The sequence below is a fragment of the Conger conger genome, chromosome 3 (assembly GCF_963514075.1).
Source record: "Conger conger chromosome 3, fConCon1.1, whole genome shotgun sequence".
NCBI classification, from domain to species: domain Eukaryota; kingdom Metazoa; phylum Chordata; class Actinopteri; order Anguilliformes; family Congridae; genus Conger; species Conger conger.
Genome location: NC_083762.1, coordinates 38,186,058 through 38,208,598, shown reverse-complemented (window position 1 = coordinate 38,208,598; position 22,541 = coordinate 38,186,058). Strand labels below are relative to the sequence as shown.

General features: G+C 40.1%; 1 protein-coding gene across 1 annotated transcript; it reads left to right on the top strand.

Annotated features, from left to right (window-relative positions):
* The first annotated feature begins 7,958 nt into the window (after positions 1-7,958).
* tra2b (transformer 2 beta homolog) lies at positions 7,959-21,865 on the top strand. Its single transcript, XM_061234437.1, has 8 exons — positions 7,959-8,110; positions 12,439-12,584; positions 13,577-13,742; positions 16,150-16,338; positions 16,447-16,562; positions 17,203-17,364; positions 20,362-20,435; positions 20,938-21,865. The coding sequence occupies exons 1-8, from the start codon at positions 8,078-8,080 to the stop codon at positions 20,946-20,948; spliced, it is 897 nt and encodes a 298-aa protein (XP_061090421.1). The 5' UTR covers positions 7,959-8,077; the 3' UTR covers positions 20,949-21,865.
* The last annotated feature ends 676 nt before the right edge of the window (positions 21,866-22,541 follow it).

Here is a 22,541-nt window from a genome sequence, read left to right as displayed (position 1 = left end):
AATGAATGAGGCCATCTACTGGTTCAGACTTGGCTCATGACGGCCTCATTTACCACAGTGTTTTTTTTAATTATATAATGTAAATTATACATTATTCACTAGCACTACCGTAATTAAATCAGATATGTATTTGCCACTAATTAAAAACAACAAATACAATCTTGAACCAATCAACTGATACCCTTGTCAATACAGACCAAGGTTATTATTGTCAACTGAAACAAGGTGTGAATAATCATTCATAATCTGAATCTCTATTGCTCTGTTCCCAAACAATGATGATAGCCACCAGCATTTTGTGGATACATTTTCTTTTTTGTTTTTCAAATTTCTGAATAATTTACGCAGCATTTTCAGAATTTTAATTGTTGAATTGGTTGAAGGCATTGATGCTGAAATTCAGAAAACCACACCCCACATGGGGTCTTAACATGCACTATTAATTACTACTTATTAGTCACAACCCCAGAGCCGCAATTTATTTATTTTATTCATAATTTATTTTACCAGGAATTAACATTGAGATTCAATACCTGAAAATAGATAGATAGAAAATAATAAAATAATAATAATTTCTGCAGCCTTTTATTAATTTTAATTGTTATTTTTAGTTCCTGTAAATGTCAAAATCATATTTAGCAAAATTTTAGCAAAGACTAATCTGGTAACTAAAAAAGAAATACAATAGATGGGAAAATGAAAAAATAACCCATTTACGGGGTTTAGTGTCACTCATATTAAGGTTCATTTAAAAGATCAACTTGATGTGTGTAACTTGCAGGCTGAAACTAGGCTTAAGCAAACTAAATATATGTGTGCTGTCATATATTTACTCAGCAGCTGCGTTATCCAAAACTATCCAATTTGGGTTTTTTTCATTCTAGCATGTTCAGTGTGTAAGTTGTAAACTGGGAGTGTTACACTTTTCCCAGCAGTGCATATAAACAGTGCATAAAAATATATGTTTTTAAATTTGGACTGTTGACAGTTGTCCCTCATTCAGTCAGGTGAAGGTAAGGACAGCTGAAAACTAGATTTAACATGTTTATCACAAGGGAATTCAGTAACATGGTGTACACTCTTAAACATAAAATAAACATTCCTCATTTATGGTCATTTTTATTTAGACATCTTCTTCCTATTGACCATCAAAATTACTAAAACGAATATAAAACTAAATATGGTGGAAAAACTAAAACTATTACAAGCTAATTAAAACTACTAAATACATAAAACTATTATAACCTTAAGGAAATGCAACAGCTTGCTTTTTAAAATATATGCATGACATTTGAAACAACAAAGAGTTTATTACTCTGAAAAACCCTTGAATTCATGTAAAAGTTCAATATGATAATATAAAAACAAAAAAGGCAATTTTGTGTGTTTCAAACAGAGGAACAATCAAGTGTGCTTCAAAGGAAAATGTTTCATTTGTGATTATATAGGTTTTTTATAACTTTTGAGGCAAAGTATAAAGTAATGCAAATAGGTTCAGAATCCTATAGCTATGTAGTTACAGCAACTGGTTATAAGCCTACATTTTCATTGTGGCTGTGAAGTGGTTTTGGCTTGTCATGACTGGGAAAGGTCTATATGTTTTACAAAGGAAAGTTTAATGAAAAACATGGTGTCCGTGCTAGAGAACAGAAACTCTTGTAAATACAAATGTTAAAATTTATACTGCTCTGCAGGAAATGACGAAATGTGATCAGAATCCAACAGATTCTAACAAAGGACTGCAGCTGCAGCTGTGCGCCAACTTTGAAACCCAGTTTTAATGAAAAACATGGTATCAGTGCAGGGGACCAGCATTGATGCTGAAATTCAGAAAAGCAGCACCCTACATGGGGTCTCAATATGCACTATTTTAAGAGTAACCCCAGAACTGCTATTTATTTATTTTACCAGGAAGTCCCATTGAGATTCAACACCTCTTTTTCAATGGTGTTCTGAAAAAGAAAATAATTTGCAGATTAAAAACCTTGAGTTTTCACTGTTAATCAGTGATTTCACAAAAGCTTGAGTTTGGAGCTTATTGAACAAAGTAGCAAACTACACCTGGGAAAGTATCTGTGTATGTGTGAAACAATGCGCACCTGATTTTGTGTTCTGTAATTAACAGTTGAAGGTAACTAAATGGTAAATGGCTGGCATTTATCTAGCACCTTTATCGAAAGCACTGTACAATTGATGCTTCTCATTCACCCATTCACACACACAAACGGTGATTGGCTGCCATGCAAGGAAGCAACCAACCAACCCGCCCCTCAGGAGCATTTTGGGGTTGGGTGTCGTGCACAGGGACACTTAGACACAGCCCGGGCGGGGGATCGAACCAGACCAGACAACTGCTCTTACCATCTGAGCCAATGTCGCCCCTAGTTATTTAGACTGTTATGTAACTTAGATTGCACTGAGAAAGTATGGGGTGTTCTAGTAGGATAATACACAGTAAAATAAGATGCAATATAGAGAGCCTCAAAATTGCCATTTTTGGGTGATTCCCTCAATTGTTAGAGGTGAAAGACTGACTTTCTGACACACTTTGGTTCTGACACAGTGACACTTTGGTTCTGACAGACTTTGATTCTGACACAGTGCCTTGCTGATGGGATATTTCCATTTCAGACCAACTGGCGTGGCTCACCTGTTCCAGCTTTCTTAGTGTTCAATGAGTGAGAATCTGTGACCTGGCAGGGGCCAGCTGTTTGTTGGCAGACCATTCCCACCGGTCAGAAAGGATGCACACTGGTGACCATGTAAAAAGAGCCTCTCTCCCCCTCGTTGACCCAGCTGCCTTTGAATCTTGTCCTAAACTCAAGAGACCGAAAATCCTCTTTCACCCTCAGATCCTTCTTGTACATAACACAATAATGAAGATGTCCTGTTAATTACATCAGACTTAACTAATAGAATAATAACAAAATAAACATTCAGGGAACATAAGTCTTGATCTTTAAAATAAATATAATTATATAATTATGTAATTATATCCAAATACTTCTAGCCAAGCATCAGACATTGTGATTCTGTTTTACAATGAAATAACTTTGTACGTATATGCTGTATAACAAGTTTGCTATTTTTCTCTGAGGTCTTGCTTTCTATACCTCTTTTCCTTTCCTCCAGCCAAATGTTGGTTTTTATCAAAAAAAATTGCCATCTGAACCAAGATTATGGTGTCAGACTATAATGTAAGTCCAGAGTGATTGGAGCTCACTGACTGATTTTGTCTCATCAAATCTGTGTGTCACAGCAGGGGGGACAGAGGAACCAAAAGCAGACACAGGGGTGTATAAAAATGGCAGGTTTAATGGTAGGAGGATAATCAAAAAGTTCAAAAACCAGGAAGTCAGTCCAAATAAGGCAGAGGTACAGAGATCCACAAAACCAGAGAAGAGTCCAGAGAAGCAGGTAGGGGTCATAAATGAGAATCCAGGAAACAAAAATCAACAAGACAGAATGCTGCTGCTGCTGCTGCTGCTGCTGCTGCTGCTGGGGCTAGGGCTAGGGCATAAAAGGGCTTGGGACTTGAAAAAGCAGGATATGACGAACTAGCAAGGTGCAACTAAAAAAGACAGGTATAAATACACAGGGGAATGAAACAAACTAGGCGGGGCATAGGAGTGAGGGCAGTCTAACAAATGAACGTCAGGTGAGACACATGAAATAATGAGGGGGAAACAAAAACACGGACTGGATTCACAAAGACACACATGTAATACAAACGGCTCTGGACTAGGGAGTAGAGAATTGCACAGAATCAGGAGATGTAGTGATAAAGAGAGACAGGTGTGAAGACATCGCTGAAACTAAGCATGTAATCACTGATAGGGAGGCGGAGCTACAGAACAGAATTGAAACTGGAGATGCATTAGTAAGTTAGTTACGTGATTAAATTACAAATACTCAAACTAGTGAATGTTAGTTTGATTAACATATTAGTGTGTTAGTATAATTAGTACTGTACAAATACTATGTTAGTTGGGATTAGAATATTAGTGCTATCTACAAATATGAAATGGAGAGAAAGCAGAAAGTAAGAAGGAAAAACAGAAAGCGAGACAGAAGGAATCGTGGGAAACTGGAAAATTCCGAAACCACCCGAATAGTGGAGCACGCAAACAGGGGACTGACTTGGGATCAGAACATTCAGACTCAGACATCACAGGGGAAGACGAGTGCAAAGACTAATGAATGTAAACAGAACACCAGACATGAATATGAAAAATAATAAATTACAAGGATAACGATAATAAACTAACAGACAGATAACAGGAGCATAACACCGTGTGATGTTTATATTGGCATCAAGATTTTTCACATCGTTACAGATGAAAAACTTACATTTTCAATGGATAAAGCAAAAGTGACTTTCCTGTTCACACAAGACAATCCAGGTGTGCGCTGCCATGCCAATGCTGAGATATTGTAATGGGAGAGAGGAGTAAATATTTATATCAAAGTGAACTAGCAGAAGTTACTAATAACTGCTGCTGTTTCCGGTAAGAAAGAGGAGAGCAGTACCAGGAGCTGATATCACTACTGTTGTCACCTTCCTTGTCTGAAAGGGGCTCTGAATCATTCAGTCTGTTTATTTATTCATGTAGTGCAAGACCAGACCAAATGTTTGTTAGGCAGATTGCATGGCTACTGTTTTGCCATACTGAAATAACCTATAGTTGTGTACATCAATAAATTTGACAGCAAGTCTCATATGATTGTATTTACTGTACATTTTGGTCATGGTCAAACAAATGTAAATGCAAATGTATACTTTTGTAAAATCAAATATATAGGAATATGGTACCTGCATTGTGATATATCCCTGAGAAATATCCAACCATTTGAGAGTCAGTCAAATATACGATCAGTAATGTGACCAATCTAACCCATTTTGTGCAAAAACGGCTTAGACTCCACAGACAAAACTACTTTTACAAATCAAGATATTCTACGTTGCAGTCTGCTCCCCGCAACCCTACACCTCAGTGAAGTCATGTCATTGCTTGTTGACCGAGAGTGTGCCTTGGATGCTGTCATCCCAGAGCACAGTGTGAACAGTGTGACCCTGGAGATGAAAGCAGACACCATGGCATTGGTTAACCTTCAGCAGACAGACTGATGAGTCACAGAGCACCAACTGCACACTCAACATGCCGTCGCCTCGGAAAGAGGCCACCAGAGCACAGAAGAACACCCTGCAGGGGACCACAGGAAGAGCCAGTCTATGCACAGCACTGGCTACAGCAAGTCAGTATGTTTGAACTTCAGTGTTCATTGTGAATAGTGCCTCTACGGTGTCATGAAAAAGTATTTGCCCCCTTCCTGATTTTCTCTATTATTGCATGTTTGTCACACTTAATGGTTGCAGATATTTAGATACAATGGACTATTACTCAAAGGGGGCCTGAGGAAACGCAAAACACATTTTTAAAACTACTATTTAATTTATTTATTAACTATTTTATTTATTCAAAAGTAATCACACACCCAAAACAACCCTGTGAAAGGGTAATTTCCCCCTTTAACCTAATGACTGTTTGCACCGCCTTTTGCTAAAATGATTGCATCCAAACACTTCTCTGAACAAACTACAGAGGCAACACTGCAAGATACAAGCCACCAGTTAGCAGCAAAAACATGATGGCCAGCTTGCAGTTTGCTAAGAAGTATCTAAAAGAGCATGCATAGTCCAGAAAAAAGGTCTTGTGGAGAGATGAGATCAAGATTCACTTTAGTTATAAGTCTTAAAATAGTGAATATTGAGAACCCATGTGGGGTGCTGCTTTTCTGAATTTCAGCATCAATCACACGTGATTGTAAGAGCAAAGTGTGTACATTTCTGGGCTGAATGGCCTGTCATTATGCTATTCTATATCATATGTTATGTTATGTTTTGGGCATGTATGGCTGCCACAGGTACTGGATCATTGGTCTTCAGAGATAATGTAACTGCTGATAGCAGCAGTAGAATGAATTCTGAAGTGTTCTTAGGTAGGAACAAAATTTCAGAGTGGTCTCGACCTGTCATACAAATCATGTAAACAACACATTCCATTAATTTCTATGGAGAGACTTGAAGTGCAGCTTGTTGTCTCACAGAACTTGGATGAAACTTTCAAAATAGGTGTTGCAGATCAAATATGAATTAAGATTCAGCAACTGCATTGCTTATTTCTTGCCTCAAGTGTTTTCAGAAAAGTATTTTAATGGACTGTTTACCAACTGTTTTCCATATTGTTGTATTTCGCCAAAATCAATACTTCCATTGTTCTTGTTAATCCCATTGGCCATCTTTCTGATGGAAACCAATCTATAGACTCTTGTATTATAAATATTGTATTATAACAGACATTTCATTTAGGCCAGTTTTCTGAAGTTAGGAGCGTTTGTTAAATCCAACGTGGCAGGACAGCAAAGTAAGAGAAATGTACCAGCAGAAATGTCTTGCCAGCAGCATAATGAACCTAAACATACTGGTAAAGCAACAAAAAAGTGGAAAATGCTTTCTGGCCCGATGCAGTCAGATGCAGTCAGAATCCAATTGAACATGCATTTTTTATGCTGAAGAGAAAACTTAAGGCAACTAGCCCCCAAACAAACAGGAGCTGAAGATGGCTGCAGCACAGGCTTGGCAGAGCATCACCAGAGACACTCAGCACCTGGTGATGTCTATGGGTCATAGTAATTGTGTGCAAAGAATATGCTTCAAAGTACTAAACATGACACTTTTATTATTTTAATAACATTAATTAGTCCCAAGCATGATGGGGGGGGGGGGGGCAGAGCCAAAAAAAAAAAATTCTCAGAAACTTGTGGTCACTAATTACTAAGTCCATGACCTGTGGATACATCTCCAGTGTGAATAGCGTGTGAATAGCGTGAATAATGTCTGTCCACAAAGTGCTGCTTGAATGGTTGATCACATTGAGTGTCTTATTGAGAAATGTAATCACTCTGTCGATGGAATAATGGAGGCCTTAATTTCTTTTGTCTCAGTTGTGTGTTGTATTTAACTTGGATTTCCAAAGGTGTTTTCTTGGGCTATTGATTAATTTCACCCAAGATTGGTTTAGGGTTTTTGGTCAACTTAGTTCTATCCAGTTACAATTATGTTCCTGTTGGTAAAATATTATTAAATGACAATGAGACAATAAAAATAATTGTGTAAATAGCCAGGAAAGTTTGCAGTTAAATAGCCTATTCAGAATGAGTAAATAAAAGAGCCTTGCTGTTCAAGTAAATGGCAAATGGACTGCATTTATATAGCTTTTATCCAAAGCCTTGCCTTACAATTACTGCCTTGCATTCACTGGTTCACAAACACACTCACAGCGATAAGCTGCCATGGTTAGGTGTCTGGCTCAAGGACAGTTCGACACACTCAAAGCAGGAGATCAAACCGGCAACCTTCCGATTGCCAGACAACTCTTACCTCCTAAGCTAATGTTGCCCTATAGTACAGTAAAACCAGCTCCAGCTAAGTTTTAAAGCAGCAGGTAGCTGGTTGACCAATTCAGACCAGCTTCCAGCTTGACATGATTTAGCTGGTTGACCAGTTCAGACCGGCACCCAGCTTGACTTGGTTTGACCAGCTCAAGCCATGTTTGGAAACAGCTGGGAACGGGTTGACAAGCTACCAGTACTAGCTAGTTTACTAGCGCATACCCAGCTAGACCACGTTTATGACCAGTTTGACCAGCTACATGTTCAAGCCGGTCAAGCAGGCATAGCTGGATTTTACAGCAAGGTGAAATGTTGGTGTGGAAAAGAAATTTTTTTTAGGAAGGATGTTTTGTTATCATATTCAAATAGGCGAATGTTCAAGTTGAGAATCGACATTGTGCGATGATTAGAAGCGTTTAGAAGGAGATTGTTTCTCTCTGTTGGAACCATCGAGCGTTATTTATGGAACGGTTTTGATTGCAAAGAAAGCACTAGAATAATCAAATTCGTCACTTCCGTTTTATTGCGTCACCGTGGAGAGAAACGAGAAGAAAGACAGTTCGGAGGACGACGGTCTTGCCTCAATTTAGGGCGAGTTATACTAGCTAATCTTCACCAGGAAGACATGAGTGACAACGAGAAGGATTTCGAGGAGCGGGTGCGTAAACATGATCAATGACAAGAATATTTAAGTGTGTTCAGAAAAATTAGTGGTGTTACACGGATGACTAACTTGGATGAGAAGCTAGTGGCGTTTGCTAGCGGGCTAACGTTAGTTAGAGCTGTTTTCTTGTAACGTAATTGGGTAGCAAGCTAGTCGTAGCTAGCAACGCTAAGTCTAGCCGCCATTTGTATTTAGAAAATGTATGGAACATGTCCGCCAAAACACGATATCAACATCCAATGTTTTCTTGATCGGTTAAATCACGACCCTGTTATTGTTGGAAGGGTGGACCTCCTTGGATGTTAAATATTGCCCAAAATCCAAATAGCTAGCTAACGTTAGCTGCAAATAACATAGAAAAGCGCAACGCTCGTTAACGTTAGCTTGATCTCGAGCTAGCGGTCTGGCTTGTCTCTGAGGAATCAACTTGAATAGCTCTTGCTAAGTTATCTAACTACTAACGTTAGTCTTGTATATGCATAATGTACGTTACAAATTACTGTGATTGCGTTTATTTTAAAAACAGTTATTGCATTCGATAAAATCAGCCGTTAACCGAGGGAGAGTATTCGCTAACTAGTTAGCTAGCTAAAGTTAAACCACGGTTAAGAAAGCAAATTCAATGTTTTGAAAGGTGACGTTATGTCACGTAATCCGTTCCCGAATTCATTTCAAGCGTATAATAGCTGGTATTTGACTTTAAGCGAAAGTCATTCGTTGATTTCTCCCCCCTGTGCTCACATAGACTTTTATTTTTAGGGCCAACAGTTTGTCTCTTGTTCCCCCGTGTAAATTGAGTCCTCCACGTGCCCGAGGTCAGTAACCTTTTTATCGAGCCACACCAGGACCGAGTTTGGGGAACCACTGGTCTTAGTTGATAAACTGGTTGCCACCAATTATACGGACGACGGATCTAGATGGTAACAAGAAACACTCGCGGATTACGTTAGTATAGTTTGGTTATTTGAGACCTCGGACATGAGACAATGTATTGAAATTATCTTCAAATCACATTTTGTTTGAAACGGTAAGCTAGGTGCGCAGCCTATAACTTGCAATATCGAGCAGGCGCAGTAAATGTAATCAGGTTATAAATTAAATAAGAATTGTGATCGTCATGTACACATTTCAAAATAACGTTTAAGCCATATCCGTGATGAAATAGGACCATAATTTAGACCATCTTCGTGATGAAATCAGACCATAAATTTAACGGTCCCTTTTTAATTGATCAAAACGTCCTTATGAAGAGGCTTCTCTGCATCAAGTATATTTTGCATAGGGAGTATCTTTCTGTGGGTAGAAAATCGTAACGTGTATCCCAGAATTCACATAGTGACACTGCATATTTTCTTTTTAATTATAGATCAAAATGAATAATTTGTAATTGCCCATCTACACATCTTGTCAAAATCTAGTCTAGTGCTGCTGCACAGGGCTGTCTTTCCCCCTGCTGACAGATAATTTCCCCTGGGTGTTTATCTCTCCTTAATCCCTGTTTGTTTTTCACTGTCAGTTTGTCTTCCTTGCATGACTTACAAGTTGAGCAAAATAAAATAAAATCCACCTGTTTGCATTGGACCAGGTGGGTACTGTTGCACACGCTCAAAGAAAAACTTAATGTGCACATCTTGTGTTCTGTTCTCACTCTCCCTGTATTAGCACAATTATTTGTTTTAATTTCTTAATTAGCCACTTAGTTGTATAATTGGTGACTTGACTGTACTTTTCCTGGATGTTTTGGGGATAACAATTGCAATAAGTTTAAATCACTGTGGGTCCTGTGATAGAGCTGGTGGCCCTTGTTATGACTGATGTTTGATGGGTGTAGCTAGTCTTGCTTCCTTGCCGTTTGCAGGCGTTATGCATGGGGGAAGATGCTGCAAAGCACAAGGTCTGCAATGCAATGCAATAACACTGAAATCGCTTTCATTGCCTCTACTTAGTTTTAACATGTCAGATCTTTCTTTTTTCAGAGCAGGGCTTCTCATCCTTTTTTAGTTCCTGATAATGTATGCATTTGTGCAATAATAATAAAATTAAGTCATGACAATAATGAGGGTGTGCCAATCAATCGGCCTGCAATCCAAATCAAAGAAATCAAAGAATTAAGATTTTCTTGTATAAAGGCCGATGATACAAAGCAGGCGACCTAGTTCTCCGCTGTGAGGAGGGTTAAGTTGGCATGTTTTAGTTTCAAATATGTCAGGGGCTTGCAGTTTATTCCAAGTGTAGGTAGTACTGACAAAAAATGAAAAGGCATCTGAGAAATTGTGGCATGTATTGTTTTATAAGTTGACACTGCTTAGTAAATAGAGACCCAGAACATTTGAGCCTCCTACTCCGTTTTGTTTTGCCAGTAGAGCCACCATTTAAAATGCCCAGGTGTCGCAATGAAAAATGCTCCACGGCACAAAATGCATTTTTAGAGGTCAATAACTTTCAGGAAAGTCCCTGCGTTTTTTAAAGTCTGGATCTAGAGGTATGTTTGTATGCAGAAATCATTGTGTAGAAAACATGCATCTACTTTCATTTTGTAGGTATTTAGCCCTAATGCATTTTATTTCCACTGGGGACCAATTTTGGGAAGTCAAAATCTACTGCAAATCAGACATTTTGGCATCCGCTATCACAAGTTGATGTTTATTTTATTTTTTTGTATCAATGTTAGCCAGTATATACATTTAGAATGGTGGATTGACTGCCAGCTTGTCCCTTAAGGCGCACATTCCAACCATCTGTTGAGATTTCCCAGATCTGGGTATCATTCATATGTTTCTGTGCAGCCTCCTATTTTTGTTTTACCAATGTTTTGAATCGTAGAAGTGAAAAAAGATTGCATTTTAGATTGGCGCAAAACTGAGAGCAGAGCTGTATATTTTAGCCGAGTCTTCCGAGATGGGCGTGGACAGGTTTGGGTCATCTAAGCCCCACTCTCTTTAGTTACTGTTGCCATGAGGCTTTTGCTTCGGAATGGTCGTGATCAAACCCCGCCTATGCAGGGTGGACTCCCACATAGCTGGAAAATTGGCCACCCTGAGGCCTGTGCCATGGTCGTTACCTCAGTCCTGCTAACTTGAGGCCTTTTCTGTTTTGCAGTAATGTGTAATTCTCTGTATGCTAATGTTGTTCTAGAAGGTGTGCCATAGCTTCCTTCGGTGCACTGGTCTCAGGTTGCACTGGCCATAGGAAGTAAGATTAATGAAGAATCTGGTAATATATACACACAGTTTTTGTGGGTGTAATATTGGGCTACTTGAAGTGTACTTTCTTGCTTTCTACCACAAACCTGCAAATGCTCCTATATCAACTTTTGTAATGCCTGCAGGTAATGGGCCAATCCAAAACACTCAAAAAGATTTTAAAAACCTGGAAATGTTGTTGCACTTGAGGCTTGACACACACCACATTTTCTTCTGCATTCTCTGTTTGGGATTTAGTACTGCCCTTTTTTCAGGAATAACCTTAAATAACATGTTTCCCCAGTCTGTCAGTGTTTTCTTTAGGTGCTGATGTGAGGATTGGCTCTTGGTTGCCATTTTGACTGTCGTTTTTTTACACATCCCTCACCCTTTTCTTTTTTCGTTAAGGTTAAGGTTGGAAGAGGAAAAATGCGGAAGAAGTCAAAATGTCAAGTTTTTAATGGGAATGATTTGAAGTCTGAATTTGGGAATGCATGCTAATTATGAGGAGAAAGAAGTCCTCGTATGTAGAGTATTGGCAGTGTGAGAAATGGGGGAAGAGGAAAGAAGTCAGAAATTTGAAACTGAAGAAAGAAGAAAAGAAATGTGTTTGAAGTTATGAAGTTAAGATCAGAAGTAATCGGGGATAAGATCACTGCGCTAAGTAATTACCAGTCTGTTTATGTCCCAGTTCTCATTTATTTTGTAAGACTGCATGCGTTTATTTATATAATGCTGTTATAATGGGTTGTTTTATGTCTGCCATAAGCTATAAATCGAATAAACTCTTTAGTCATTTTACAGAAAGACCCAAACTTGATAGTTTTCTAGTGTACGTATTTTATCTTGGTTGGGTGAAATGGGCTGTTACAGACTGACCCCATGTTTGTCCCCCTGAATAGAGTATGAATTATGCACTTGTGTAAAGATTATGCTGTATACAATGTGGTGCAGTTCCCCTGTGCATTAAGACCCCTTCGCTAATGGTACATACGGTTAGCATAATGGGAGACGCCTGTAACTGGTCTAGAGAGACGAGCAGTATAATTTGAAGCTGTAGTGATATTGTAGTCATTCAGGGTCCAGCCCAGTCGTGCTGCTCTGGCACTGAGCCGTCTCTTTCTGGTGTGGTTGGTCTAGGAGTCCCGCTCGGCCTCCAGGAGTGTGAGTCCACGGGGCTCTGGTAAGTCAGCCAGTCGCTCCCCGGCCCAGTCTCCTGCGCCGTCCAAGGAGGGGTCCCACCACTCCCGCTCCAAGTCTCGGTCCCGCTCCAGGTCCAACTCCAGGTCAGTGACATCACTGTGTGTTGCCGTAGCAGCTGCCTCGATTGGCGCTGCTCCTTACTTTTAACCCATTATGGACTAAGACGCCCTCTAGAAAACCCATACAATGCATTTTAACAGTAATGTGTCTTGGAAAGTGGTCATATGATAAAATACAATGCTGGCGTCGCATCTGCCCATAAGGGGTTAACAAATCTTACAACAGCCTTAATTGACCGCAACCATTTCAGACCCTATAAAGCAGGTGACATGAGTTAACTAATCAACTGCTTTCATTGATGAATTAAGTGCTGAGTAACTGTGAAAGCCAGCACACCCTGTGCTCTCCAGGACCACTGCCTTACAATACTTTACCTTAACTTAAAAAAATGGATCATTTGTGACAAGCGTACAGATTAAAAGGCACAAAGAAAGGCTTTCTTATACGCTTCATCTGAAAGCAATATGTAATCTTCATTGTTCTGAGATGAACTATTATTTCAAGACTATAACATGAAGGTCTACATTTGCTTGCGGCTTGCTTGTAGTTTTAGATATTTACAGACATTTCTATATGTATTGCCATCTATAAAAGGTGCCTTGTCCTGCCCTGATTGGTTGGGCCAGCATGTTGGGCAGCACATAATTGACTAGCGTCACCTGTGGGGGTGCGAGAGAGTATCTACTCACTCATTGCTCAATGGCTGTGAAGTTTGCAGCGTGTTTACTTTGCATGCATGGGACCGATATGTCTGCGAAATGGAGAGAAGTTCTCCTTGGGGGGGGGGGGGGGGGGGGGGAGAAAGAGAGAATCTGCTCAGGATCTGGCTCCTGACTGGTTGTTGGTTGTGATGTCCCGCCTGTTCTGCACAGGATCTGGCTCCTGACTGGTTGTTGGTTGATGTCCCGCCCATTCTGCACAGGATCTGGCTCCTGACTGGTTTTTGGTTGTGATGTCCCGCCCGTTCTGCACAGGATCTGGCTCCTGACTGGTTGTTGGTTGTGATGTTCTGCAGGTCCCGCTCCCATCGCAGCTCCCGGCGGCGCTACACCCACTCGCGCTCACGCTCGCGCTCCCACCGCCGGCGCTCTCGCTCGCGCTCCTACAGCGGGGAGTACCGCCGGCGCCGCAGCCACAGCCACTCGCCCATGTCCAACCGCCGCCGACACATCGGCAACAGGGTGAGGCCGCCGCACATCTCACTGCTCCCCTTGAGTCACATCTCACTGCTCCCCTTGAGTCACATCTCACTGCTCCCCTGAAGTCTCATCTGTGTCTCACTGCTCCCCTGAAGTCTCATCTGTGTCTCACTGCTCCCCTGAAGTCTCATCTGTGTCTCACTGCTCCCCTGAAGTCTCATCTGTGTCTCAGTGTCTCACTGCTCCCCTGAAGTCTCATCTGTGTCTCAGTGTCTCACTGCTCCCCTGAAGTCTCATCTGTGTCTCACTGCTCCCCTGAAGTCTCATCTGTGTCTCAGTGTCTCACTGCTCCCCTGAAGTCTCATCTGTGTCTCACTGCTCCCCTGAAGTCTCATCTGTGTCTCAGTGTCTCACTGCTCCCCTGAAGTCTCATCTGTGTCTCTCTGCTCCCCTGAAGTCTCATATGTGTCTCAGTGTCTCACTGCTCCCCTGAAGTCTCATCTGTGTCTCACTGCTCCCCTGAAGTCTCATCTGTGTCTCAGTGTCTCACTGCTCCCCTGAAGTCTCATCTGTGTCTCAGTGTCTCACTGCTCCCCTAAAGTCTCGTCTGTGTCTCCGTATCTAATTTCTCCCCTAGTCTCGTCTGTGCTTAGTGTTAATGTGGTGAATAATGTTCAGCTATAAATTATGGCCTGTTAGTCACTGTTTACGTTTTCAAAATGGAGGTATGTACAGAACAACCTACTGGTCCGTTAAGCCTAGTCTGGAGTTATTTCACGCATTTCATATTATTTCAAGCAGTTTTCTAAGTAAAAAACCTTGAAGTGAGTTATTAATCGTTCACTTTTAATTAAAATTTACTTTGAGTTTATTCTCATGAATATATTTTTCTTTTGTGGTCCTTTATCAGGTTCAGAGAAAATACAATTTAAAATTACTTTAATCACTGACCTAAATGGTTTTCTTGTTAACCCTGTCTAAATGTGCTTTTGTGTGTGGTTTTAATGTCCCCGAATGCAGGAAATGGCTTTTAAGGTGTAAAAGCTCAATTGCCCTCCTCCATAACCTCCAAAATCAAGCCCGAGCACCCCTCTATTGAAGAATTTAGAGGAGAACCCTGAAAAGCATTTCTATGGCACTAATCAGGATCTTGGTGAAGATATATATCATTTCGGCTACTTTTCAGGTAGCAAATTTTTACTTCCGTGAAAGGAAACCAGACCTTCTGACCTGCCATTGATTAGCCTAGATACATACCAAACCACTGGTATTATGTTTTAAACTGAAGTAGGATTTAGTCACTTAATTGCTGTAGTCTTGTATCGAGCGGTGAATTATTTAAACATGTTTACCTGATCTTAATTGCATCTGTAAACTTGAAGCCCTGCAACTTGGTCATTACAGCCATCTTGACCCTGTTTTTGTTCATTTCTCCAGCTGACACAGACTTACGGTCCCCAAGCAATTCGTGTTTTTATCAGTTTGGTTTATCATTGTTGTATTGCACGGGGAATGGATGTTACATGTCTTACATTTTCTTGTGACTACTGTTAAACAGTAGACGATAGTTTTAAATAAAGATCTCTCCTTCTCTCCTTCCAAGCATGTGGCTTCAGCATCTGAGGCGTAAAACTGTAAATCAGGAAACGGCACTTTCGACAAAGTCACAAATTTGCATTAACGGACACTTTGAGGAAGTGCAGCAAGAGGCAGCTCTCATTATCTGCCACACTGACAGGTCTATCTGAATTATGCTGACGAACATCCATAACCATAAAGTAGATGGCATTCCTGTGAATTTCTCTATTTGATTTATGACGAGAAGATATGTAACCATAGAATAGGTGTTAACAAACAAGCCTTAACAGTTCTGTAATTTTGTAAGTTAAAAATGTAGTCCTAGAGTAGCTAGCTACAGGGGCGTGTTGTGCCACTAGGGGTTAATTGGTGGCCTCTGGCACATTGTGTTGGTGTTAAACCATGTCTGTCTTGTCTTCCTTTCCCCCGTGTCCAGCTCTGATATTATTATAGAACTCGGCAGTGAGCACGCACACTGGTGGTAAAAGGGCCTGTAGGCTAAACCCCCTGAATCAAATGCAACTTAAGACACCATCTGAAAACAAGTGACCTGCCCATGGAAGGTCTGACATATGGGCACAGTTTGATAATATGCTAATTCGGGGTGCGAATGTCACGCCATCACACAAAAAAAATAAAAATAAAGATCCAGTTAAATTTTTATGATTGTCCATGAATCGTAAAGCTGACCGCCAGTTTGAGAACTTTGGTTAAAGCCCTTTTCACACCATTGTCCCACCCACCCTGTAACTAGCATCTGTACATTGCCTTCACTCCCCATGCTGATGTTGCAGGGACTCTGCCTCTAGAACATGGCATCTCTCAAAATGGCCGACTTACAAAGTGCCTCACGTTTGCGTCCCTGCCGTAGGTGAATCCAGACCCGAACTGCTGCTTGGGCGTCTTCGGCCTCAGCCTGTACACCACAGAGAGGGACCTGAGGGAGGTGTTCTCCAAGTACGGCCCAATTAAGGACGTCAACATTGTGTACGACCAGCAGTCCCGCCGCTCCAGGGGCTTCTCCTTCGTCTACTTCGAGAACCGCGAGGACGCCAAAGAGGTGCGCGCCGGAAGGCATTCTGGACCACGATCACGGAGCGTTGTCTTTTACTATATATAATTATAGGTCAAATGTGCATTTCATCACGGAAGGTTGCTTTGTTTTCAGGCGAAAGAGCGTGCAAATGGGATGGAGCTGGACGGACGCAGAATCAGAGTTGACTTCTCAATTACGAAGAGACCCCACACTCCAACACCTGGGATTTACATGGGCCGGCCAACGTAGTACGTGTCTCTACTTCAGTGCAGCACAAGGCAGAGCAAGCATGGATGTTGTTCTCATTACAGAATTGCGACAGGGCAACAGATTTGTGGTTTTGATTTCGTAAAATCGACAGAAGGGATTGAAGCAAATTTGTGCGATGTTGTTGTGTTGTTGTTAGAATCATTCAGGGCCACCATGTTGCATCTAATAGCATGGTCCTACAAGTTCCTACTGCTGAAAGTATACACTGGGCTCAGCAGGATTGTGTTTCAATGATTTAATTGCTGCTTTCTTCCATGTTTTTTAATGTAGGAAAAGCCCATGCTGTTCTCCATTTGGTTAATTTTGAGAGAGATTGTTAAATCAGTGCTGTGCAAAAGTCTTGGGCCACTCTGAAAAAAATTGTGTGACCTCCCTTCAATTGCAGAACCGAAGCAATTTGGTAGACTGTTTTTTTTGGCAACTTTTTCAAGAAGTCTACATAAATTCTTACAGGCTTCTTGCTGGATGCCCCCCATATATACATAACATCTAAGATGCTAACTAACTTAACTAACTTTTGCCAAACCGTATATGAGGACCGGATGTATCATCATTAGACCTGGAGAAAGATACCCTGTTGTGACCTAGCTGATGACGTCTTGATTCACCTCGTTTCAGTGGTGGTGGTGGTGGTGGAGGAGGAGGAGGGGGAGGTGGTGGAGGAGGAGGCCCCAGTTTCAACAACCGTCGCTCCCGTGATTACTATGACAGGGGGTATGAACGAGGAGGAGGCGGAGGCTACGATCGTTATGATGAGAGGGACTACTGCAGATCTTACAGGTCGGTTCATGCAGCGTGGCTGTGGATATTACCTACTTCCCATTTTAATGACCAGCAAAATAACATAATATTCTGCCTTTTAAAAGTCACCTATTGCTACGGTCTTCAAGATGGTTTCAGTAGTTTTCTGTACAAATACCATGACTATAAATATTAACTCCCTAGGTAAGCATTTGGTTTTACATGGGGGGGGGGGGGGATGTGACAAATCGTCAGTTTTTGTAAACTGGTTACCATCCCATTTTGAACAGGGTTAACCGTGTAACTGATACTGCTTATGATTGCTAGTCATCTCATTCATGCAAGAAAAAAATAAATAAACGCTGACGATAGAGCAGTTTTACAGCCGTTTAGGCTAAGTCCAGAGTGTCATTTTAAAATTGTCATTCTTCGTGTTCTCAGTGAATCTCTGAACCTTAAGAAACGCTATACAATACGCCGTAAGTGAACCAACTGCTACAGATTTAAAACACACAGAAATGATTTGATAACTAATACTGCAGCATTCAGTTCCCTGTGGTGTTTGCATTCTCAGTCCCCTGAAATAGCCAGACTGCTTGTTAGGACTAGCCTGATGGTTTTGTGTGTTTTGTCTCTGGTGCTGAAAGTGCATGCATTTCATAAAACCGCTTACCATTAAAGCTTCAGAAAAATATGATCTGTTATCAGTTATTAGATTTTGGTAAACGTGTGCAAATCCGTTTTGTTTAACCGTTCACACCCTTGCTTCAGATCCCTTTACATAGGTTTTATTTTTCACATAGGACCATCCAAGGCACATTTTAGTTTTGTTAGGGACTTTCTTTGAAAGTGAAATAAAGTGGGGGGGCTGTGCACAGTTGCCATTACGTACACATTCACATGAAATACTGTGTCGTGAAGCAAATCTTGCAGATTTTTCTGTATTTTATATTTGTTGCACCGAATGGTTTCTGATCTTCAGTCAAAATGTAACATTAGACTAAGGGAAACTATGAAAGCATAAAATGTATTTAATGAAAAAGATAACACTTCTCCCAATTGAGGTTTTGAAATTTGGTTTAGCTAGCTGATGTTACATTGGTAACACTGGCTAGCTAGAGAGCTAATGTTCTCTATAGCAAGTTAACAAGGCCATTAGCTATTGCTTTTACAAAGCACCCATTCTCTCTCTCTCTCTCTCACACTCACACTCACACTCACACACACACCAACGGAGGCTGCCACACAAGGCAAAAACCAGCTCGTCAGGAGCAATTGGAGTTTCGGTGTCTTGACACACCCAGGGTGGGTGATCGAACCGACAACCACTTAGGTCCTCAGCTAATGTCTTCCCTATAGCAGCAACTTCATTCTTTAATTACTCAGTCTTGCAACCTTAGTGAATGTCCATAAATATATTTCACTGGCATTGCATTCAAATTATTGTTTCACCAGTTAAGTCAAGTCAATGTGGGCCATTTTTACATTTTTATGCAGCGCATATTGTCCATATACACAAAACATAATTACTTGCTGGAATCATAAAAAAAAATATCCTACACCTTAGAAGGTGGGAGACGATTTATAAAGATCCTTACGCCTATTTGTGTCCTGTGACAAGATCAGGTTATTTTTACTATGTCGAAGTGCTGCAAATATGGTGTTTTTTTCCCCCTCTCTTCAATCCAAGTAAGGAGAAAATATACATATGGAGTAGATACAGCAATATTGCGCTATTCCTAACATTATAATCTGTGTAATTTGATCATTTTGGCCTAAATAAGTGCAATGACCATCAATAACCCTGGGTGATTTCCGCTTTTGCTCAACTTTTAAAGCTACAGTTCAATTAGATTATGGTTTACAAAGGTCAAAATTGACACTGTAGCTACAGTCCGTTTTGGGCGTCATTGTAGCATGTAGTGTAAAAACATGGATCTCATCAACAGTGACCGAGAGGGCATAATCCAGCTATCTTATTAGTAGTGGATAAAACGACATGCTGCAATCACATTAGCTAGTTAACTTGTGTGGGAGCATCCATTCGTTCATTACAACTAGGGTAAGTAAATCAAGAATATGGGGTAGTTCTTCCTTTAGACTGATGTAATTGATTGAAAAGTGGTCATCCAACCTGAGTAGAGCATAGTCCTTTAATAGGTCTGGACTCCTAGCCCACTTACTTGAGGTAGCTATATTGATGTAAGCCAGGCTATGGGAAAGTCTACACAAGCTTATTTTATCCGTCTACAGCTTGAGTGTAAAATGGCACATTATAAATAAGACCTTTTCAAACATTTTGAGGAAAAGAAAGTCTGTTTAGATTGAGGAAGAGTAACAATTCAGTACAACAATTTGAGACCCTGTGAATGGTTAAGGAAACCTATGAAGATTTTCTTGATTTTGTTGAATGTTGTGTATGTGTGTAACATCAATTGTACAGTGCTTTGGATAAAGGAGCTATATAAATGCAGACATTTATCAAGTACAACACTTCAGTTTACTAGCGGCACCCACGGCCTAGACAGTTGTAAGTAATGAGGATTGATTAGGTGTGCAACAATAATTGCTCCTGATGTGACTGTGGCAACAAGTATAGTGAAGCAAAGCTGTCATTGGCTTTGTGTGCTTTTATTGTCATAATTTGCTGAAGTGTGGTATGTTCCCTGTAAGATTATCAATTTGGTAACTGGGTTGGACCATTTTAATTGTCAGTGAAGTGTGGTTTGTACCAATTAATTTGTTCTCCTATAAATGTGTACAGAGGTAGCATTGCTGCATATTGTAGTCGCAAACGGCGTTGTTCAAGGACATTACAAATACCTTACTCTTTGTGTTAATTGTGCAGTATGTTAAATTCTCTTGCATTTAAACTTAATTTTGTCTCTAGTTTTGCTTCGTACTCAAAACTGCGATCCTTTATGTCAAGTCAGTCATAACACAATAGTTACTTAAATTTAATGGAAAAAACATTGCATGATGTTCAGGTGTAGGTCTGGCAGAGTGTGGATTGAGCTGTCTGCTTTGTGGTTTCAGACGCAGATCTCCGTCTCCTTACTACAGTCGGGGGGCCTACAGATCCCGATCACGTTCGCGCTCCTACTCCCCAAGTAAGTACTATTACCATGGAGCACTGAAGCCATAGACTAAGTCTTTTATGCAAGTATCATATATGGTGGGCTATATTGACGTAAACTTTATTTTACAATATTTGTGTGCTTTGGTTGATTCCATTGAATCATGAATGAAGTCTTCATATATATAACAATATATTTCCTTAATAAACAGGTTTCCTACTTATTGGCACCCTCTGTTTAATACTTTGTGCAAACACCCCTGATTGCAATCAGTCCCGAAATACACAAGTGCAAAAACACATAACGGGAAATACATTTTATTTTAAAAATGTAAGGCTTTGGTTGATTCCAGTGAATCGTTAATAAAAACGCAGTTCTTTGCACATGCGCATATTCATAAAGGGTGCCAATCATTCTGGACCTGACTGTACATACCCCATTCCTGTGTGGAAGGAAAATCACGTTTTATACAGCTCCAGCTGTACACAAGTTTTGATATTTAATAGCTCTGTTGTTGTTTATGCTCTTTCCACAGGACATTACTGAAGGGGTTGACATTTGGACACATCTATGGACGAGTTAGAGGACGTTACTTTCGTTCTGGTCTTTTTTTTTGTGTTAGTACATTGTACATGATTTGTGCATTTCTTATTCATTTTTAATTGGCTTATGTACACAGATACCTGTATCTGATACCTGTTTGGTCTGTGACAGTTATACTATCACAGTGGCTCGAGCATAGCTCCCCATGCAGCTCCCCAGTTTCTTTGTGTAGTTGATGGTTTTGAGTTTGTTGTATTAAATTAAATTGACTTTTCACAGCTATTTGTCCTTGATTCCATGTTGCCCACCTTTTTCGAAATATTTTCTGTTTTATGTTTGTTTTATGTTTTCTTAAACTGATTCCGCCCTTTCCCACATCTTGAGTGAATGTTTCTTGTAACACTGCATTATTCGTTAACTGTCACTTCCAATGCTCTGTTGGCTACTTTGTCATTGTCCTCAATCATATGATCCATATTGCATCATAAGGTTGTGTACCCTTCCTGCAATGTGTAACTTCCCGCACAGTTATACCAAGAGCAGTGTAATTATGATCTCCGTACCTATGTAGTTCACAGCATTACATACCAGGATAACGATGAACCATGTGGATGGTAAACAAAGCTTGTTAATGCATGTCAATTAAAACAGAGTCTACCATCTTGAAAATTGTGCCCGTGTATCCCTCTATACTTATTTGGTATTAAACCATATAATTACTTTTGGTTCATGTGAATCTTTGTTGACTTTCATCAAATGTCATCTATCTAGCGTGAAGATGTATTTGCGTAAAAACTATTCTTAGAATTCACCAACTTAATTGAGCAGCTCTGTAGGTTTGTCTTGTTTATCTTTGTAACTGTGCTGCTGATGATGCAAAGTCAAGTTCCCTAATTAATAAAGTTTGACTTCAATCTGAATGTCTGCATTAATGGGAATTTTGTGGTTTTACAAAGCAACAAGCTTATGGAAAAAGTGGTGGTCCCTGAAAATCATGACCCAAGTAGGCTTTGCAACCTTGGTTATGGACCTTTTTTAAGACTAAATATACAATTTAAGATTTAAAATTACATGCCAAATTATTGAATGAATTACATAAATTAGAATTTAATGAAGCACATGAATAGTCAACTCGGCATTGTTGGCTTTAATGGGTCATTCATACATACAATGTAAAGATTATGAATTAAATTATGTTGTTCAGCTGTTCCCAGATCTCTCTAGCATCTTAACCAGCGTAACCATATGACCATTATAATTTAATGAGACTTCTCTAATAATAATAATATGGTCCACAGATGCTGCATACCAAATTGCACTAGCGGGTGTACTTTTTGTGTTTTTCACAAAATTCAAAAATCACAAGTAGGCAGGCAGTTTTTGTGTGCCGATTTGGACATGGCCTAGGTCAAACAGGGGAAAGGATATTAGCTTTCAGTGTTTTTACTTTAAATCACCTATTGTAGCACCGCCGTGTGCAAGGCATCTAATTTCTTATGATTAGCTCCATGAATAGCTAGCGATGTTCATGTAAATACCGCGTAAATAATTTGGAGAAATCTATTTACCCAATGCGACCAGAACAGGGGGTATGTG